Genomic DNA, 23,209 nt, shown 5'->3' with positions numbered 1-23,209 from the left:
TGATGTCAGCAAGACCTTTGCTCTCTAAGGATGCTGTCATTGGCACCAGACTGCTTATTGTATTTACTACTTTTGTCAACTCATGATGGAGATTTTTTCTCAAAATCTAATTTGTAAAATCATGCACTTGCAGTGTAAGAAAAGATGACTTTTGTATCACATCACCTCCATAGAGTTTATTTTCTTTTACTAGTATACGTTGGCAGTACATAATGATTGCATTCCTCATGAGAAGTTGCTACATGTACATAAAGCATCTTAATTCTTTTTTCGGCCCTTTCTCCTCCCCCTCTCACCTCCTTCTGTCTCTCAGCCCCCTCCTATTTGTAAAAGCAAGCATTAAGTAAGTGTGAATTCCAGGGGAATTATTTCTTGTACTTCATTCTTTTCTTCCTCATCGCCTTCTTTTTCTTCTTCATTGTCTTTCTTTTAATTCTCCTTTTCCTTTTCTTCCTTCTCTATTACATACTCAGTTGTAAGTAATGAACAGAAATTTCCTTTTCCATAAATTAAAAATACGATTGATAAAGAAGCTTGTTTTTTCAACCATGTCAAATGTTCTAATATATATTGGACACTGAATAGGAAAATGAAGGCTCTCCTGTTTAGGCTGTCTATAAGCCTTTAAAGTCAGTGCTTTAGGAAGGCATGTTCTCTAAGGCAACTGAATTGCTTTGTCCTGAATTGAAGCAAGGCATCTAAATGCTAGCCCCAACTCTGCTATGAGCTACCTCTGCTTCCTTGGGCTACTTGGACATTTTTCACCTTGGGTTTCTCATATTTAAGACACAGAAAATTCTATTTTCCCAGCCCTGTAACAGAAATGGATGTTGTGTCTCAATATCCAAAATATCTAGGACAGCCAGGCAATCACATACAAAATGTGAATTTGTGTATATTTGGGAGCCAGTAAAATGTGAGGTGAGAGAGCTGGGTATGTAGCACAGTGGTAGGGTGCTTGCCTAGCATGTGTGATGTCCTAGGTTCCATCTCCAGTACCATTAATATTGAATAGCTGGATTGCAACATGAATGTGTGTGAAGCCTGTTACAACATCATGAGTTTGTCAGAAGCATTAGGGGACTTTCCCTTTCTTAAACATTGCTCAAAGGAAGAGTTATCCAAAACCTTTCTGCAAAGCCTGGGTGGAGGTGGAAAGTATAGATAGAGGGTGAGTCACTATAGGAGCAACTCTTGATCAATCAGTAAGGTTTTGCTGTCCGATAAAAGGATATTATAATATGTGACAGGAATGTAAAAATCATTCCTTTCATCTAAGTTTTAGCATAATACTATGAAGAATAGTTTCTGAATTTATGCATTTCTCCTATCTTGTTCATAAATTTGTGTGTTTTTGTTACCTTTCAGATTCTCTAAATGCTAATATCTGTTTTCTGCTATAATTGTTTATTCTTGATTTCAATCTTTTTAAACTTTACAAAGCTTCTGAATGTTCCTCCATACCTTCTTGGCAGAAGAAGTTGAAGCAGTAACACTCTTAGCTAAATTATCATTGTTTCATAACTTCGCTACCAGTGTAAGTAGAGTGTAACAGAAATGGATGTATTGTAGAAACAAAGTATTGATTCCTAGTGACAGCTAGCAGAGGGTGAGGCTTCCTTCCACTGATAAGCCAAAATAAAGGCAGCTAGTCAGGTTCAGGGATACCTTGTACAAGAAGATATGGCAGAGTTCTTCAGGTTCAGGGAGGTAGCAGGGGATAAACAATGCGGACACTTAGTGTATCAATGTTAAGGACTCCAGAATTTATTGGACTAAGGCCTAGGGTGCTGACAGAGGGTCTGAAGCAGGACTCAAATCGTGTAACTTGTTGTTAGATTGTTGCCTGTACCAATTCTATCTGGTTAATAGGCAGGATCCATATTGGATCACTTAGATGTGATTAACAATAGCTCCCACATCACCTAGAGATTCTCCTCTCATGAGACTAAATTGAAATATTTTGTTGCAACTTTCTCCATAGGACTGTGAGCTTCATGAAATCATGGACTGAGTCTTATTAATCTCCATTTCTCTAGTACTCAAATATTTGTGTAAAAGCACAGGTTTCATAGTCAAATGGATCTGCTTGGATTTGTTGTTTCCACCGGGACAATTTACTTATTGTCTCTGGCTCTCAGGTTTCTCATTTCTAAAACAGTGATAACAAGAATAGCAAGTTCTATGGTTTGTTGTAAGGGTAAAATAAGATGGTGAATTTGGAATTACTCAGAAGAATGCTGTCACAGAGTATATTTTCAACCAGTGGTAGTTCTGGTTGTCATTACATGATTTTGAACAAGTGGGTTTGTGAAATGCGTTAGTCTGTTTGATGAGGTTGGGACTCTAGACTGGGAAAAAACTTAATAAGAGTAACCTTGGCAGTTTTCCAAGTCTCTCTTCCTTCTCTCAGCATTTCATAGCTGATTCGAAGACTGAGACAATGGGGGATCATCTTTAAGCATCTTTCTCTTTGTATAAAACTTGCAATCATCTTTGCTGAGAGAAGAGGGACTCTATAGACATTGGGAATGGGATGGTGTTATTAATATAAACATTTTTCAAATGTAACATATTGCTGGCTGTACCCAGCAAGCTGTGCCTTTGGAAAGCCATTGCTGGCAACCTGAATAGGGAATGTAGAATGTTTAGATGCTTTGAACACTTACAAGATAAGGAGTAGGATAAACATATTTTGACTCCATGGTTTCTCTTGGGGTTTCCCTGATGTGCTGAACTAATTAGCAGATGTAATTAGGGAAGCTGAGAAGTGGGGAGATAAAAGGGAGCTGTGTACATTCCCAAGGATCCTCATTTCTTTGTGCAGAGAAGGGGTTGGAGATACTGTCTCTATTGTGAAGAAGCAGCAATATGTAAGGTGCCAAAGGGCAGGAAAGGTTACCAGAAAGGACTCAAACTTATGTGGCTCATTGCTCTTGATGAAGTTTCAACTGGTCAGCACTGTTTCCTCCTCCTGGTTTCTCAGTGAAGAAAGTTATTCTGTGATACTCTCAAGTTCTAGATTCATTCTTAATAAAAATCCAATGTGTAAGTATGTGAAATGATGCCTTTCTTTTAGAACAGATACACTTGAAGGGAATGATTTCCACCTCTAGGTTAACTGAAAGATCCATCCACCGGAAGTTGCAGGAAATCTTTCTAATTTTCCTTGGCCTAGACTTCTGGCCCTAGAATTGGGCCAGGAGTAGTCTCTCTTTGAGAAAAGGTAACGTTCATAGGGCCATCTGTTGGCTGATTTTCCTTCAGAGGACATGGTCCTCCATTTGGACAGGGTCTCAATCTTACTCTTGGTCTGATGGAAACAAGGAACCACACATGACATGCAGAGAGACAATGACACCTGCATCTTCACTCACTATGAACTGTGATGCCAACTGTGAGTGTGTTATGTGTTTTGAGTAAAAAAAAAAAAAAATTCTCAGAAACTGGAGATGACGGCTTAGAGATGAAGCTTTTTTGTTTGCTAAAATGGTTTGTGTTCATTGTCACAAGAACATCAAATATCAATCCAGTGTTTCTACTTTCTCCATAGGTAACCTGTCTCCATGATTTCTTTGGTGATGATGATGTGTTTATTGCCTGTGGTCCTGAAAAATTTCGCTATGCTCAAGATGACTTTTCTCTGGATGAAAATGGTAAGTAGAATCATTGGGTTTTATTGTCCAATTGTTCTCTGCTCTTTTATTCTTTATGATTTCCATGGATTTATGTGGCCTGGACAGCATTCAAACATAGTTCCTTAAGGGCAAATATTAGTGTTTCTCCTGTGCATTTAGATATATGGATCATTAAGCAAGAGGTTGACTGGGTGTCCCAGAGGCCCAGCCTCCAAACTCAATAAAATTTACCATCTGTCCCAATAGTAACCATATTTCTTGAACCACATATTATGTCACATGAGCTAACAAGAACCATCAGACCACAGGAAGAAACATTTGGATTGAGAACCTGGAAGTTGTACATACACATTTTTTATTCAACATCTTCTAGCTTATTTGGCCCATGTTAATAGACCCATTTTAGAAAGATTTTTGTACTATATTATTAATATCAAATCCATTTCACACCTTTGGGCCTGCTGTCCTATTCTCCCTGGTTTGTGATTCAAGATTCCAGAGGATCCTTTATCTCAGCAAGAACTTGAGCATTTTTCCTTCTATTTACTTTACTTAATTCTAAGCTTCAGGTACTCTGCAAGTTAAATGTAAATTAGCACAAACAGTAATGGGATTAGGGTGTGATATAATGAAAAGATAGATTCAAAACATTTTCCATTTAAGAGGAATAAAATACAAGAAAACCAAAAGGAATTTTACTAATATATACTTTATAAATAGTTCAAGTGACAAAGACCTTAACAAAATGACATTATTCTATGTTCTCTTTGTTTTTATGGCAAATGGCCATAAAATAGCTAAACAAATTCATACTGTGTCCAATTTCCTATGCTTTCTACATATCCAGATCTGAGTAAAGATCACTAAAAGTTACCAGACAAAACAAGAGGTAAAATAAATAAAAATGAGCTTTCCTCTTCAATTGGTTTTCTAAAAAGCTTAGTTTACCATTTAAATTTCAGTGTACCTTAACGAGGAGGCAGTAAGTAGCTATTTAAGGAAAAACTTCCCTGCCTATCATATTTACCCAGTTATTTTAGTCCACTTTTTGTATCATACATAGCACAAGACTGAGAAAAGCATAGTGGAAAGAACACTAACTAGCCGGGACTCAGGAGACAGCTTTTAGTCTTGTTCTTCTATGGTCTTGCTTTATGGCCCTAAGCAAGAGTCCTAATTAAGGTTTTGTACTCTGAACAGCAAAATGCGCATAATGATTTTCCTAATAGATTAACATTGTCAGTGCCCAAAATTATCATAGCAGGGGATGCTGAGTGGTATGCTTAGAAAGAGTGCTCTAAATGTGTCAGACTGGAGCTGGAGCAAATGCAGGAATATTTGGCAGACTCACCTACAGCCCATGAGTATTCTCAAATTATGAGTGGAAGAGTCATTGTTGGCTCATTTATTCCTTAAGTAAACATAAGGGATTATGGTAATATGCATTAAAAATTGAAGGAACTTTATAAATCCAAGATGGTGCTGGGGGTAGAGCTTATTTATGTAGAATGACATGACAACCATAAGGTAAGTGAATATGATGTGTGATATATAAAAATACTAATTAATAAGTTCCTAACCATTTTTTAAATTACTCATGGATGTTTTATCTGTGTTGCTATGACCTTCAAGATTTCAAAGTCTACCACAAGGGATTTCATTAAACATTGTACTTATAGGTTCTATTCTAAAACTCCTATACAGTACTTCTCAAATGATTGTGTTGAATTACTACCTACTTGACCTATTTTTGAAGTCTTGCCCTCATACTATAATCCAGTAATTTAAACACATAGGTTACTTTTGAAATTTTTCTCATGCATCTCTTCCCCATGCCATAGTTCCTACAAACAATGAGCACCACCTTTTAGTCCTGAGATATTTGAGTGCTTTGGTCTATGGTGATTATTCCAATTTCCCAAGGCCAGTAACATGCCATGCCTGAATTTTACTCTCTACTAAGCTGTCTACATTCTTTTGCCTCAGAATGCCGAGTCATGAAAGGAAACCCATCAGCCACAGCTGGCCCAAAGGCCTCCCCAACACCTCAGAAAAATTCAGCCAAGAGTCCTGGTCCTATGCGCAGAAGCAAGTCTCCAGCTGACTCAGGTAACGACCAAGACGGTGAGTGCTCTCCTCTTAACTGTGCATGCTCAGTTCATTTATGGAGGCAGATGCCCTCTGCATGCAGAGGAATGAGTTTCTCATGTTCACTCACCCCTGTGTCTCCATGCATACCAATGCCAGACACTAGAAGAGTCAAACTTGTTTGGAATCATGGAGACACAGTCACAATCTTTATTCCACTCAAATGGATGCTTACCAGAAATTTGTCCTATTTGTCATGTGTTCTATAATGCTTATTGTCATGGTTATTATCATTGTCATCATCTTCAACCTCATCTAGTAAAACTATATTCAGTGAAGGAAGGCAGATGTAATTCTGAAATTAAAAATCAAAACCTAGAATAAGATGTAAAAATTGACATCCAAAATACCAACCTAGTAGATACATTTAAGCTTCAGATTAATGACATGCCATAACAACAAAAAAAAAAGACAAGTACACTGATTACAAATATGTTTTAAAAAACATAAGTTTTTAAGTTTTAAAAATGAGAAAGAAGATAAATTGCATCATTCTCATGATAGGAAAAGAAAGCACAGATTAGGTTCTGAAAACATGTAGAGATTTATCATAAAAATTTTAGTGACTGGTGAGTAATCTAAAAATTGTGGTCTATGGATCATTGCCAACACATGAGCTGTTTGTTATCAGCCTATGATGAGATTAGAACTTGTGCCAAGTGTTAGTTAAATATACCACTATGCAAACCATTTAGATCAGCTGTTTTTTTTTCCATCGGAGCATTATTTCATTGATGAATGCAGCAGTGTGTTGATTTACACTCTGCCAGAAACTCTTTATCTTGTCTTGGTCCTGCAGTTTGAGTGGCATTGCTCTAAAAGGAAATGTCTTCCATTTTTAAAACAATGACAAATGTTGTTAAAAGTAAAAGGTCAAGGAAGATTAAAGAGTAACAGTTCTTAAAACTTATACCCATCAATCATGTAAAGTAAGTGAAAATACTGACTAGAAAATACTCAAAATAATATTGTATTACATTGTTAAATTCTAAACCTGAATTTCAGTAAAAGTTTAAAACTAAAAAAACAGTAAAAGGCCACAGAAGTCCAAGTTCAGAAGCTTAGTAGACTCCCACAGATAATTTGAATTCTTCACACTATAGAATTTGTGGTTCAAAAGACTTTCACATTTGTGCTTCCAAGGCTCAGAGTTCATCATGAGAATTCTTCTAGCCTGAGAGCCTTTGGAAAGTATAAGAACCCTTTAATTTGGGGCAATTTGAGCAGCTTGTTGGCTTTGAAATGCCTGTGTGTAGAAAACCAGCTCCTCCTGCCTGTCCCACATTATGAAAAGGAAGTATATCATCAGCTATCTCTTTATTCTCAGGCAAAGGAAACTGAGGTGTGACAAGACATTCCAGATTTTCATATTTCTATGTCTTTGCATACCCCGTTTCCCAACCTATAAAGCCATCCTTCTGTTTGCTTGAAAACTCTCATTCATTCTTTAAGACCTCATAGAGTTTTTCTGTTCTGTGCAATATCATAGCATGCCACTCATATCTCTGAGGTTATATTCATCATACTGTGTTTTAAACTGTGTGTTTGTCTACTTTCCCAGCTAAATACTGAGCCCCTCAAGGGCAAGGTTCATTTTTGTATCCTCAGTGCTGTGCACAGTTCCTGGCCCGTACTAGGTACTTAAGTAATGTTTCTGAAAGAATAGATGCATAAACTCACCTTATTTCACCAACCACAGTGCTAGAGACCCAGTGGACATTTAGGCAATGTTTACTGAAGGAATGAAAATGCATGTGCTTTGATTACCTATTATTCGAGTGTGCAGAAGAGTACATGAATCTGTCTAAGAAAATTCATATTGATGAAACTACAGTGATTCAGATTTTAACACTTGGAGTGAGAATAAAATTAGTTGAACAGTTTCCAAACAACAGACTTATAATTTTTTAAACATTTGCTCCATATTTAAAAGAATGGCAACAATTTCTTACCTGATCAGTTTTTAAAAACAGCAATATTTCAGGGGACATCTAATTGTATTGCTTATATTTTGCTGTGGAATAAATTACTCCCCAAGACATTGTAGCTTAAAATAAGCTTTCATTTTCTCAGTTTCTGTGACACAGGAATTCTATAGTGGCTTGCCTGGGTAGCCCTAGCACAGTTCTCTCCTATCATTGCAGGATACATTTCGGTAGAGAATGAAACATCCAAAGGCTCAACTTGGATTGTATGATTCACCATCAAAATGAAGGTTGACAGGATCTCCCATTTGAGCAATAGATTCAAAACAGTGAAAAAGAAAATGCAGGGTTTTTTTTAATGATCTAGACTCCGTAGTCAATGTTGGCATTTCTGCTTTATTCTAATGATTAGAAGCAGTCCTTAAGTGTAGCTTACATTTGAAGGGAGATAAATTAGGCTATTCTCCTTCAAGAAAAATATTGGATAATTTGTGGACCTATTCTTAGACACTACCATGTAATTTTATTGAAATTCTCAGATGGTTTCAACCTGGAGTGAATAGCGTGTCTCTGCAGACTATTCAGTTTGCTACCCAGCACATATGAACACAACGACTTAAATTAAATACTGTTTAAGCACCCATCAAGACACTGATCTTCAGTATGTTGCCTATAGACTTCCCTTCTAAAAAATATATGCCTCATGGACAGAGACAGAACAGGGACATAGTAAGACTCAATGACTATTTGTTAAATTGAAAAGCTATAATAGATCCAAATCCAGGCCTGGGCAGGCAAGTTACGCACTTGTTTTTCTGAACTCCCTTGCTAGAGGAAGACAATGAGAATTTATTCAGACTTACAAGGCAAACAGAATACTCAGCTTGGGGTGGGGATGGGACTTCACTTTGCAGAAACCAAATTCACAAAAACTCCTGTTCCATACCACCAACCTAGGGTGACATTCTCAGTAGAAAGAATTGGGATCTTCATTATAGATAGATAATGAATATAAATGTGGCTAAACAAACCCTAATCTAGACACATTCATAGCAGTGAGTTTAGGCTCACCTTGGATATAGCTTCTGAATGGTAGGATCATTCATATAACATGACTGTGCTTATCCCATAATAATTTGATTAGAACCAAGTCCAAGGCATGTCCTCAGTGAACATTCCATAGGGAAGATGCTAATCTCAGCTAAAACAGTAACTTAGGTAGGGTTGGGGTTTGTCATGCCCATTATCACCCCTTTACCTCTACCTCACTCAGGACCATTCCAAGCTCAAATGGAAGGTAAGGATATGAAAGAGATATCTCTTTAAGGAAGTTAGCCAGTTTTGCCAGTTATGGCAAATTTCTCTTCTCCTCAAAGATTTGACATACTCTTTGTATAAGACAATTTGCAAGTCTACGGATAAGAATAATCTATTGTTATTTACAATTCACAGATTAATAAAGTATCTCTTATAGGATCAGACTCAGATAAGGAGATTAGTGAACTATGGAAAATGTGTGGTTTTCAGTTGGCATAAATTTCTTCTTACAGAAGATTAAGAGACAGAAGGAGGGAAGGGAATGCAAAGAGAATTTTTTAAATTAAGATATATTAGGTACACATACCTACCCCATGAGTGTAAACATTTTGTACTACACACATGTACTAATAAATTTTTAAAAATTCTTACAGATATTTCAGATTTAAGAAGAAAGAATAATTTCATTAAAAAGTCAAGACTTCTCTGTGCTATTAGCAAGAGATGTGTGCAGGTTACATACATTTATCCAAAGAATAACAGTGGTGAATGGAGGTGGAATATCTTTGTTCTTTTTTTAGGACATGCAGGCCATACTACCATGTTTCTCTCTTGTATTGGTCTGTCTTTGATCTGGAATTTGTGGATGGATCCCTATACTTTTATTTGAGTAACTAAAAGTTGTGGAAGATAAGCCATTTCCAAGAAATGTTGCCTCTTTTAAAGGCAAAAGGAAGCCAAAGATATTCTTTTAGCAACGGAAACATTGGTTGAGATTCGGATACAGGAATATTTTGACATTCTGGTTCGTTAGGAATATATATATATATATATATATATATATATATATATATATATATTACATGCACACACACACATACACGAACACACATCTTTGGTTTAACTCATGCTTCAGTTAATATCTGGGTTCTCTGACTTCAAGTATACAGTTTCTATATTATGCTATGTGGTCTGTAGTTTGTGTCACAGTTTGATTTCTTAATTCTTAAGTCAATACATTGTCTTCTTGCTGTTCTGTCCTGTGAATAAATCAAAATCCTATTTTCTCATCAAATTCAATCCCCATTCCTGCCAGTATTCAGTTTGTCTCAAATGGAATGCCTGGTGTTATACCCTAAACTTAAAGGATTTAGTTGTCTATGTATTATTCCTGAAAAGAACTCATTCTGTCTGAGCAGAGCTGATGAATTTTTACAATACAAGTCATATTAGCCATGTCTGTCTTTAAAGTAGGCCAGAAAAACTGTGATAAGTGGATAAAATCTGAACCCATGATACTCCTATAGGATTATGAAAAAATGTTTGTTCAGTGTGACACTTTGATTAACTCAGGATTTGCCATATTGATAGGCAAAATAAAACCTTGCTTTGAAATTAATGGTGGACATTTCTAGTCTGTTTCTGTTCCCATTTTAGTCATTGTTGTGTTAATTTTCCCTTTTTGTAACTTTCCTCTCAACTGAATTGAAATTGAAGTGAATTAAGTGTGCATTTTTCAAAACATGTCTGTCACTTCTATTGTCCCTTAATATAGCACCATGAATTGGGTTTGAAAATTATTACCAGGGTATTTTTAGATTGAAGAACTAAGATACAATGAAGTTCAGAATCTTGAGGTTTTCTCAGTGTTATATAACTACTCAGCAGTCAAGACTAGAACCTAGTGCTCCTGGCTTACAGCCAGGCATTCTTTGCAGTGTGTCAATGACAACAGACAAAATGTGGCAGGTCCAATGTCCTGAACGCTAAACTAACTTTTGGTAGTCCAAGTTTTTGTTTTGTTTTGTTTTTGTTTCTTTCACCTTCTCCTACCTCCAGGCCAGGGATATAGGAAGGCAAGGAAAGGTGTGGTGTTTGTGTCATTCTCTTTGAACTGCACTGAGCACAGTGCTGGAAGTGACTAGCCTTTATTTCTAGTGTCCTGTCCTAGACATTCCACCAGCTCTCCTGCTACTGTTATTCCAAGGTAAAGAGGTGCCTAAAGAGAGCCATAGGAAGATTAACAACAACAACGACAAACAAATGAACAAAAAAACTAGTCCCTTCCCACAATTAGATTCTTTATAAAACTGCAGCTGATGTCTAGTTTAACTGGCAGAACTACCCTATGTCTCAGACAACATTTGGGTTGCCATTGGAGAGCCCCTTAGGAAGCGGTTGGAACAAGCAGTATGGTGGAGGCTTCTGTGTGCTCTGTGATGCATGGGATGTGGCACTGACTTCCCCCCAACAAGTCCTGTCAGTCTGCCTTAGCTGGCGAGTTGCATTTAAATATAATTGAGATAGACTACTCTGTAGTGCTAAGTTCTCTCAGAAAAAAAATATTAGGTATCAACTTTTACTGAGAAGTTTGTATTTTGTTTGAGGAACCAGTATACTTATAAATTTAAAATTTTCATTTAAAATACCTATGTAGTTTGTATTATCTGCACACATAATCAATTTAGTCCTTACAACAAATTTATGAGGTAGGTACTGTCATTATCATTTGCAGATGAAAACTAACTGAGACATATAAAAGGTGAGTTACCTGACCAAGATCTCATTTGTTACACTAGTAACATATACTGAGCACAGTGACCTTCAACTACAAATAAAAGTTGCCTGCATCATCAAGACTGAAAAACCAACTGGGGCATTTCCAACCCCCTTACGCTTATCTGCTTCCTGAAGGAAACTCATCCTGTCAAAATATGGCAGGATTGAGTAAATAAATTTGTTTTGCGACAGGCTTCTTTTTCTCATTTATTTTTTTAAAATTTTATTTAAGGAGAAAAAGAAAAAAACAAAAAAAAAGGATGCAGGTTATACAGAATTAAAAAAAAAATAAACAGTAGGAAATCACTAGCTAATAGATTACATATTGTCATCTTAGAAATAGTTGTTCAAGTTACAAAATTAAAGCATATAAAGTGGACATTCAAACAGTGAGACTGCAAACAGTTCTGTTCAATGATCCAACAAAAACTCAGTAATATGGTTATCTATCTTATATGCCTAAATATACATGCAGTTATATCCTTTAGAGCACTTTCTTTTCCTCTCTTTTTTGCAATGACAATTACACATTTTGGGTTTTATTACTCCCACGGTTCTTATTATTTCTTTTGAAAGAGAATAAAACCAAATGTGACATAACAAAACAGAGTCAGTCAAATCAAAAGGATGGACACAGTACATAATGTAAAAACAGAATACAAGGTGATCAACAATGGTTACCATAATGCCTCTTGCTATATTAAAAAAGAATTGCCAATATCATCAGTTATAATAAAACTGAACAAAACAGTAAAGAACAAAACCAATAAAACCAAAACATTGGAGACATTACAGGACTTCAAAAGAAGATAATAGTCAAACCTGAATGGGCGTCATAATGAATCTTATTGTCTTCACAGTTGTTGCCTATACTCTTGAACTTGGTACTATCAAGCAAAACAGAATAGAGTAAAATCAGTCAAAACACGATGGTGAGAGCAATACAGGGTTTCAAATCAAGATAATAGGAAATCAAGTGGGTTATTATAATATATCCTATTTTTTATTTATTTTTCCCTTAATTAAAAAGATAAAAATAAAAAAATAAATAATAAAAAAGGAGATTGAGATAAAAGAGGACATACCAACAAAGCAGCACAGGTTAGAACATAACCATTTAAGCAAAATAGTGTTTCACCACAATATCCCGACATAAAAGTAGTTACCATAGTGTCTCTTTCCTTGAAATCTTTGAGTATAACTTTGTGTACTGTAGCATCAAACACATCAAGACAGTGTAAAACCATTCAAGAGAATGACAGTATTACAGGATATTAGAACCAACTAACAGAAAATGAACAATGGTTTCTATATTATCTCCTTGTCTATAAAAGTTTTTGTCTATATATCACATATAATAAAATCCAATACGATACGTGTTAAGACTGTTGGAGACAGAAGAACAAAAGCTTGATGGGACTTCAAAACAAGATGATAGTAAATCAGCACTAGCTATTATGATGTCTTGTTTTCTCCAAAATAGCTATTCATACCATCCATCCTTCTCTGCCTCTTTTCTGTTGAGCTTTTTCTGTCATTAGTTGTCAGTTTGTCTTCTTCATTTCGCTTTCTGCTCCATTCATTGTGGCCATCTGCCACTGTTTCTGGAATCTTGGTATTTTTCTCTTTTAGAATGTCGTGCAGTATTCTCTGTAGAGTTGAATTGGTGGTTGCAAATTCCCCTAGTTCCTCTTTATCCTGGAAGCACCTTGTTTCTCCATTAATTTCTAGGGACAGTTGTGCAGGATATATCAATCTTGGCTGGAGGTTATTGTCTTTCAAAGCTTGAATTATTTTGCCCCACACTCTTCATGATATGATGGTTTGTGCCAAGAAGTCTGCTGTAATTCTGATGGGTGTTCCCTTGTAAGTGATCTGTTTCTTGTCTCTGAGAGCTTTTAATATTCTGTTCTTATATTGGATTACTGGAATTTTGATTATTATATGCTTGGGTTGATTATTATATGTTTGGGTTGTAGGTGGCTGGGGTTCTGTATGCCTCATAGATCTGAGTATCTTTACCTCTTCCCATATTAGGGAAGTTCTCCTTGATTATTTCTGTGAATAGCCTTTGCAGTTCATTTGTTTGTATCCCTGCTTCTTCCTTTACATTCTTAATTCTTAAGTTCTAGATCCTCTTATCATCTTCTAGCCTTTGTATTGTTACTGTTTCTTTCCTTGTTAATTTTAAGAAGTTTTTCCTTTCATGCTCCCATATTACAAATCTTTCCTCCAGTTCAGATAATCTATCCTTAGTTTCTTTCAAGCTGTTATGCCAGCTTTCAATAGAGTTTTTAGTTTCCTGGTAATCTCTTTGAACCTGCTTCATGTATTCTACGTTTTCTCTGTTTTCTCCATCAAACAATATTCCCCCTTTTTTTCTATTCTTCCATTCCACCATCTGTTTTTTCTTGGGAGGTGCTTAGCATTTCTTTAACTATTCTACTTATATCTTGCTTTACTTTGTTAAATACTTCACTTTTGAACTCGTCTATGAGGTCCCAGAGATATCACTTTATGTCTATTGGTGCCGTGCCTGATATTGCATGTTTTCTGTCCTCATTCTCCTTTGCATTTACCTTTCCTGGATCAGTGTTCTCAGGATTGGGGACTGAGGACCCTTTCTTATTGCTTCCTCTTCCCATACTTTTTGTTCATTCCATACAAGCATATATAGGAGGCCCAGTTTCTTTCTTTGTGGGTTACAGTTTGCTTGAATTGCGCCAGCTAGGTGTTCCTGCCAAATGCAGTGTATTAGGGAGACACAGACCTGGGCAGCCTATGCTGGGCCCGACCCTCCAGGTCAGTCAACCTGCTGTAGGCTTCACTGCATTAGGGTGCACTGCTAGGCACAGAGACCTGGTTTGGGCTAGCCTACTGGGTCTTAGTCCGTGGCATCACCCAGGTCAAGTGCTCTCTGCCAATCCTGCTTGAGAGGGGAATATGTGACTCAAGTCACTGCAGTGTCCTGTTCTGGCTAGTCTGCCGGGTCCCAGAATGTCCTGTGTTGCAGCCTCCTAATCTATGGAAGGGTCCTCATTCCTCTCACTCACTTCAGGTCCATGCAGGGCTCCCCGCCAGCTCTGCTCTCAATTCGGCTCGCTGATGCCCACTCTCAGAGCTTTCGCATCTCTATCCCTGCTGTGCTGATTCAGATGCAGCAGTGGCGGCAGGAAATTCAAGCTGTGGTTTCCCGAGGCGTGGGTTCCAGCTTTGGCACTGAGAATTTAGCTGTTCTAGTTGTAGCCCTGGGATTGCATTTCCAGTTGGTTTCTCTCAGCTTAGTTCATTCTTGGGTCGGCAGGGTATATCTCCCCCTGCTTAGGACTCCCTACACCTCACCATTCCTGGAATCTAAGCTGGCTATCTCAGAGAGCCTCTATAGCTGCTGTTAGCTATCCACCATGTTCTCCCAGAAGTCCTCTTTTTCTCATTTAAAGGATTCACAGTTCTGTGCTGTCCAAGACTCTGGAGGAAGTAGATTTAAAATGCAAATTTCATGTTCTGAAGCTGTATTATCTTATAATCTTTTGATTGAATTGGACCTAAGTAACAAATCAAAGACAGAATTACTGAAGAATTGTTTCTGAGTTCTCAGTTGTTGCTTCCCAAATGGATAGATTTGGGGAGAGAGACAGCATTTTCTCTATCAAGTAGAAACAATTAGCAAAAGTGACCCAGACATACTGCCCAAGCTCTTTGGAATGGATGTGTTAAACCACAGGGTCTGTCCTTTGGTCTATTTCTGAACTAAACTATAACCTCCTTGGTTCAACTTCATGGCATTCCAGAAAATTTTCCTGTATATGTAACAAAGAAACAGGATGTCTTTGGCCTGGGATATAGAAAAGCTTAGAGCATCTTAATATGAGAAAATGAGGAAGTAGCTGAGTTATGTATTGTGTCTTCTACAAGACATTGGGAAGTTAGAGAGTAAAAGATAGAGAATAAATCATTAAAACATCACAGAGAGAAGTATGTGACATGGTAATCCCAAGGGAATCTTAGAATGGATTCGGTGAGAAAATCCTAGAAGTCACCATCCATGGAAGACAGATAATTAATACCTTAGAAGTTGGGCCGGGAATTTAGCTCAGCAGAATGAGCACCTGCCTGGCAAGCACAAGATCATGAATTCAATCCCCAGTACAAAAACAAACAAACAAACACCTGAATCTCTACATCTGTGTTGATTAAAAGTACACTAATAATATCTAACCACCATTTTTTGGATTATTAGGAAAATCATGTGAGTTTTTATTTTGTAAAAATGTTTTCAAAATAACTAGAAATCCAGCTACAATTATTACATTATTACATTATCCAGCTGGAATTATTACAGATTTTTGGTAGGTTGGATTTTTGGAGTTATTTTCAGTGAGCAATATTGTAGAAAAGACATCAAGTCAAAGCCCAAAATATTTATTTTAAATTGGGCTTAAATGTCGAAATTAGATTGGCAATAAAAGCTGAGGGAATGAGCCCTGAATCAGCTTGGTTTTCCTTTAAATATTGGGAGAAAACAAATGCCAATAGGGGCTTTTTCTCCATTATTTTCTGGTCAAGCAAAGCCAAATGCACAAAGTATTTTCTAACTCACTCCCTAAATATCCCTTTAGTCACTTACACCTGAGGTGGTTTTGTACCCCAACCTCCATACAAGGGAATCCAAAATCTGAGAACTGATCATCAGCTCTGTCTGACTCGTTATTCCATACTCTTTGACTATCCACATCAGACACAATCTTGTTCTTTGGACCCATCTCCCATTCTCTTGTGCTGCATTTGCAGCATATACTTAAAGCTCTGTAATTCACCCTTCTCATATATTTAAATCCTTATAAATCTTGGTGATCAGCCTGTTTGTCTTACTCTAGGCATCCTGTTTGAGTTTGTCCTGTGCTATTCACACAGGAAAGGCTGACAGAGCTGAGTTAAACTTGAGTGCTTGGACAAGGACAGGCATAATCATTCAGAAAAGCCATTGAGCCAAGAAGCTGCACGGCCAGCCTTGACAATTGTATTGCATAGCTGATGGGTATCAGCTAAGGGAGGTGACAGATAGGCACAGATTCCATCTTCCCAGAAAGCCCTATGGCATGAGGGTAATCACATGCCATGCTGGCTTCTCTGTCTTCTATTGTTTCATGATATTGTTTCAGTAACCAGCCAGATTAATAAAAGTTCTTGCTAAACACTTTCTAATCTAAATGAGATAAAATAGAGACCTCAAAGGTGTCAGCTCTAGCATCTGCTTCTACCTTGTTATCCTTTTCTCTTTCCCCTCCACAAATTTCCCCCTCTTCCCTAGCCTGTGCCACAAAATTGCCAAAGGAAGCAATCTCAGGAGGAATTCATTTTTAAAAGGCCTATGTAGTAAAATTACAAACATAAAAGAAAAAGATTTTGGAGTCACAAAGACCTACATTTGATTTCTGATTTTGTTAAGTCTAACAGGAGCAAGTGCTCCGTGTATGTGTGTGTGTGTGTGTGTGTGTGTGTGTGTGTGTGTAGAAGGGAAGGGAGAGAGACAGAGAGAGAGGAGAGAGGGAGGGATCATATACACTCTATAAAAATACTTGTTTTTATTTATGATATTGATAGAGTAGGGGATTGAAAAGCTTTTGGCATTCCTCTTTGCAAGGGGGAAAATGAACTGTATAAAGAGAAGAAAGAAAAGAGAGAATTTGGACTATGTATAAACCAAAGGAGAGAATAGTGAGATAGTACCATGGTTCTGAGGTGGGAAATGAGAGGCACATCAAAGCGGAAGGAGACCTCCCCTTTCAAGGCATTCACCAGAGGATTCAGGAATGTTTAGTAAGGAAGAATAAAGGAAAATGAATATCAAATAAGGTCAGTGATATAACTCAGTGGCACAAGCACCTTCCTGGCAAGTGCAAGGTCCTGAGTTTGATTCCTGATACAAAAAATTCAAATAGTAGCATCATTTCTATTCCCTTTCAAAATGAAGTGTGACAGCCTTTCTGCAAGAGCTTACCAATTCAAGACCAAACACAATTCATTAGAACCCATTTGCATTATTTTGCACTTCTTTTACTTGATATTTATATGAGTTAGCTCCAGAATCCATGTCTATTGGCACCCTTCCAGATTTTTCCCAGAGTCTAAAGACAAAATGTGTGTATGAATACATTTTTATCTAGGCTGTAAGTATAGGGGTTCCTTCAGGTTGCAAGGAATCTATCTACTTTTTCCTATGTTTTCTCATTTCTCTATGTCCATCTTTGGATTTCTTTCATTAGTTAACTCTGGGGAAGTATGGAAAAGTGTTAACAATGCAGTATGAGACAGTTAAATTATCAAAAATTGATTCCCAAAATACTCATTGAATGTTGATGACACAATAATGTCCATTATTTACAAATAATTTATAAGTGATTGTGTAGCATTAGGGCATGAAGAGCATATATACACATTTACACGTATGCAGATAATAGAGAAAGACATTTATGGAATATGATTTATGTAATACCCTTAATTTTATGGGGTAAAAGTTTTTCACAAGATAATGAGAAAAGATGTACAAGTTGCAGACGAGCCTGTGTTTTCAGATCCATAGCTGACATAAGGAAACTGAGATGCAGACATGCTTCTCATTGTGACTACCAATTTTCCATGTATTGCAAGGCCAATGGGTTCAGTCTCAGATAAGTGTATAGAAAAACATCAGTTTTAACATTGGGCATATAGTATCCACTCATGTGTGGTGTGGCCAACAAATACTGGAAAACTGGAATTAATGAAGGATATGGTGCCATTGTGGAACCGAGTCACCAAACTTAGCCAGGGATGGCCATATGTGTTAGATCTCAAGGTTGTGGTCAGAAAAGCACTACTGTGTCTGCTCATACAGCTCTCTAAGAGTACTCTTTACTCTGAATGTTCTTGGCCAAGTTCTACTGGGAAAGTCCTCAGGCACTATAGATGGTGCATTAACTCTTTCAACTATTAACTCCTTCATTTCCTATGAAGAGTAGTTGTGGCACTACAGACTTTTGCCTTTCCCAAAATGTATCCTTCATTCGCGAGAAAACCTAGGCCATTGGCAAAGTCTGGCTCACACATTCTCTGTGTTATGTACACAGACCATGTTCTTTTTGGGTGGATGACATAATATATCAGCATAACCTCAGTTTATCTGGCCTCTTATATCCCTGTCTGTGTCTCTTCTCTCTCCTCCCATTGTCATAGTTGAAGGTACCATCACTATCAGACTGCTGCAGTGTCTTCTAAACAGCCTCATTGCTTCTACCCAGCCCACCTCAGTCTTTCTACAGAAGCTGTAGTAGCTTCACAAGGCAAATTTGATTGCATCACATTCGGTTTAAATCTTTCTGTGACTTTCCTTCAGAAATCAAACCCAAACTTCTTATCCCGTCTCCATCTCCCTTGAACTTCATCTATGCTTGAGCCAGTCTGGGCTGCTTGCACTTTGTAAACTCACTGTATTCTGTCCCACTTTCATGTCATTGCCTGTATTTAGAAAGCCCTCGTATCCTCTTTGCTTATCTAGATCAAATTCATCCTTTTTAAAATCAGCTTTATTAAGATAAATTCACAGAACATATAACTCACTCATTTAACATGTATAATTCAGTGAGTTTTAGTTTAGCCATACAGTTGTGCAATCGTCACTACAATTTAATGCCAGAATAACTTTGTCTCACCAAAAGAAGCCTCATACCTATTAGCTGACACTTCCCATCTCCCTTTAATGCCTTCCCTGCTCAGTCCCTGGCAACCTTTAATCTAGTTTCAATCTCTATAGATTTGCTGATTCCACATTCATCTCTCAAGATTTTTCAAGTGTTGTCTTTTCTTGTTTGCCTCCCAATACCCTGACTTCAAAGTCTGTCCTCTGGGCTCCAATAATACCTTAAACATAGCTCTGTTTTCACACTTACTCCACTGTATGCTTGTATGCCTTCCCATAGGAAGTGACTTACCCATCTCTGAAACCCCTGTATCTAATATATGGTGCCTGGTTTATAGGTTATGTGCTCCATCACTACTGGCTAAATGAATGAATGAAAGGGAGGGAAGTTTATCAATGAGTGGGTGAAAGACAAGTGAATATACACATAAAGCCAGAGTGGGTTCCTTAAGTGCCCATGTTTTAGCTCTCTTGCACTTGGATAAACTGTGTAACCACCACACTGATATCTCTTTCATTTCTACCATTAATGTAAATGTTCCAAAATGTAGGGAAACATTACCAGAAGTGATGCAGAAAAAGTATAGTCTCAGGAAATACTCATGATGCAGCAATTTAAGCTCTATCCATGGGACTAACAGCAATATTCTTAGACAACCTTTCTACTTACATGTTTCAATTTTCTATTTATCCTCTCTCTCTTCTTTCTCCCTTTTTTCTCTTTTTCACTCTCTACATACCCTTTAGATTTTTGCCTTTATTTTCAATGTAGATTTCACAATATACCACTTTAATTATGTAAGTTTTAAGATTACAAATAGTTTAGCATAAGATGTCTGAACATGAATCCACTTTAAAAGCAGTTTAATTATTCAATTTCAATGAAACACATTTGTCTTGTATCATGATTAGATTTGATAAAGCTTCTTGACAATGGCATATAAAAACAGTTTGAAAACAATGGAATATAAAGATGTTGAAAACTAACCCATCTCATGTTCAGCATTTTGTTGGGTACAAACTGTAGGTATGGTACCTGTCATTGGCTCTCTTTCTGTCTTTGTGCCTCTTGTCCCCTTTCTTCCTGCTCACATTCTTCTGTTGCAGTCTTTTTCCCTTTCTTGCTTCCCATCTACTCCAACTGTTGATTTCTTTCTCACTTTTTTCTCTTCCCTTCCCCATTTTTCTGTTTGTGCCCTTCCATATGTTTTATTCTCTATTTCTTCTCCATGTTGTTTTTCATTTTTTGTCCAGCCTACTTTTTCTTTCTTTTCCATTGTTTTCTCTCAGGGCAGGGAGGCAAAGGAAAAGATTGTGAACAGAAAAACAAGGAGAGCAAGATTAATAGGGGAGTTGTCCTACACCTGTACCTTCATCTGCTATGGGATGTGCCCTTGTCCAAAGCACACATATTTCTTCCCCATTAGTATAGGCACACAACCTCTCTATACCTCATTTTTCTTCTCTGAAAAATTAAAGCAAAACAATACTTTTTCAGGCTGTCTCCCAGAGATGTTAGGGTCAAAACTTGAAATGAATATTAAAAAGACTTGAAAAGAAACAGATGCATGTGTTTGAGAAGCACTCTGGGGGAAAGATAGAAGGGTGAGCCTTGCACTGCTAGAGGATCTAATTAACTGAGAATTGCAGTTCTTGCCCTTTTGAAGAATGTGTTTCTTTTCACCTTTGTTCTGCTCATCAAATCACTTGGTTGTCTTTGTACCTTGTTTGAATGTTCTTAGTGTCTTCAGAGGGATAGGATAACTTGCTCCTTTGTATGCTGTTGATTTTTATCCCTTCCTTTTCTCTTGCCTCGGGCTAGCAAACGGAACCTCCAGCAGCCAGCTCTCTACCCCCAAGTCTAAGCAGTCTCCCATCTCTACGCCCACCAGTCCTGGCAGCCTCCGGAAGCACAAGGTATTATGTCTCTTATACCTTACTAACGCCCTTTGCACTCAAAGTTTCTTGAATGACTGGGTGGAGGTTTTCTCTTCCATTCTACTTTAACAACACATTGAAGAGGTCAGAATTCCTTTTCATCTGATTCTGTTAGCTTCAAAACCTGAGATTCCCAGCAGGGATCAAACTTCTAGTCTCTTTTATTCATTCTTGTCAACCCTGCTTTTCAAAATTTCTGGTGACATTCTGGTACCTCTTCCAAAAGAAAAAGTACAAAGATCCCAAGTACCTCTTCTGAGGTAACTGTGTAACTAAATTATAACTCTGGGTTTGGGTGGGTTGAGCCCCTGATTCTCCAATTTAGAGACATAGCACAGGGAGTGTTGGGCACAACTTATGTTACCAAAGGACACAATGGACATCAGTGGATGAGTAGCCCCCAGGTTTACTGTGCAATTTTTGCTACCAGGCATATTTTGGTGAAGTGTATGAAAGAAAGGTAAAAATATACTAAAGTAGATTGAGAACCATTTACTTTTAAGATGTCTCATAAATATATTATCATTTAATTTTTTTTTTGTTTTAAAGAGAATGGAACAAAACAAAACAGATTAGAACAAAACAATGGAAGCAACATAGGATTTCAAAACAAGGCAACAGGAAATCAACAGTGGTTACCATAATGTCTCTTGTTTTCTTTGAAATAGTTGTGTATATCTTCACACACAATGAATTCAAACAAGACAAAATAGTATAAAACCTATCAAAACAAAAGAATGAAAGCATTACAGGCCTTCAAACCCAGACAATAGGAAAATTAACAATGGCTGCCATAATGTCTCTTGTTCTCTTCAAAATAGCTGTCCATACCTTCACATATATTGAAATTAAATAATACAAAGCAAACTAAAACCAATCAAAATAAAGAGTACAAGCATTACTGGACTTCACAACAAGATTATGGGAAATCATCAATGGCTACCATAATGAAAGTGAGACATCATAAATAGATCATTAAAATAATAGAATGACAGTTGCAGTGTAGCTCAGTCATAGAATGCTTATCTAGCATGCACGAGGCCATAGGTTCCATCCCCAGTATGCCAAACAATAACAGCAGTAGTGAAAGTGTACACATTCCCCAGTCCCACTTTACAAGCAGATAAGCAGATTTGCACCTATACTTCCCGCCTGTGTACAAAATCTTGGGGGTTACTGCCTTAAACTTCTTATACCTAACATCTTGTGGATGTGATTTCTTCTGTAATTACCATTCATTTTTTCTTGGGCTCACAAGACTTGGTGAAATGGGAAAAAGCAAGAAACCACTGATATGCTTAATTCCATCATAGATCCAGAGGTGATCAGAGCCAGAACCATTTACTCTTAGATCAAGATATATTAGTTTCATTTGATTATTTCAGTAATCTTTTGAAGTTGTCATTTTACAGATGAAAAAATGAGACCCAAATGGCTAAGCTGCTTACTAGAGCAACATAGTGAGCATATGACTGGTACTTAGGTCATGACTAGTAATATTCTAGAGTTAGTTCACACTAGCTCTTGAGAGTTGATTGTGTACATGCCTTTCTAATTCTGTATTTGGTAACATGCTGGTAACTAGAACTTGTCCATGGTTGGAATATTTATACCATAGAAATTAGCATTTCCCACTGAAAGTAAATTGTCAAGCATTTAACAGTACACCACTTTTTCACTCCGTTTTCATTTCCTTTCCTCTACATCATGCCACTTTACCCCTAGATATTTCAGTGTCTATTTCCTAATTCAAATTTCATAGTTAATCTGGCCATTATCTGCCCCATCATTCCTTATTACATTAATGACCTCTTCAACTTCTGGTGTTAATACTGGCCAGAGCTTTCTGATTATCCTGCTGAGATATTAGACTTAAAGATTTGCTAAACTGTCACAGTGGACTGTTTCCTGGAGATTGTGAGGTGGATGACAAATGCTTTCACAGTCAGCTTTTAGTTATTCTTTGCTGAGCAGCAGTCTTGTTAATATGCACATTTCAAGATGGGAGTAGACTTTCTCTATTATTCCAGTGTTTGGAAAGATCTTCCTCTGCTATACTGCTTCTT

At 37.2% G+C, this 23,209-nt stretch overlaps 1 protein-coding gene across 6 annotated transcripts in view; it reads left to right on the top strand.

The window, feature by feature from the left end:
* Positions 1-23,209, top strand: part of Dcx (doublecortin) — a 349,437-nt gene that overhangs the window by 306,564 nt on the left and 19,664 nt on the right. For 2 of the 6 annotated variants that reach the window (XM_063246293.1, XM_063246296.1), the window contains 3 exons: positions 3,554-3,656; positions 5,625-5,747; positions 21,028-21,122. In XM_063246293.1, the coding sequence (XP_063102363.1) occupies positions 3,554-3,656; positions 5,625-5,747; positions 21,028-21,122 (321 nt within the window). Of the gene's footprint in view, positions 1-3,553; positions 3,657-5,624; positions 5,763-21,027; positions 21,123-23,209 lie in introns of all 6 variants that reach the window. The other 4 variants (XM_003467607.5, XM_063246292.1, XM_063246295.1 and 1 more) reach the window with 3 other exon arrangements.

This window comes from Cavia porcellus, unplaced genomic scaffold (genome assembly GCF_034190915.1).
Source record: "Cavia porcellus strain 051 isolate PalLab524CR breed Dunkin Hartley unplaced genomic scaffold, mCavPor4.1 scaffold_3, whole genome shotgun sequence".
NCBI classification, from domain to species: Eukaryota; Metazoa; Chordata; class Mammalia; order Rodentia; family Caviidae; genus Cavia; species Cavia porcellus.
Note: the sequence above shows the minus strand (reverse complement) of the source record. Positions and strands in the feature narration are given on the sequence as shown.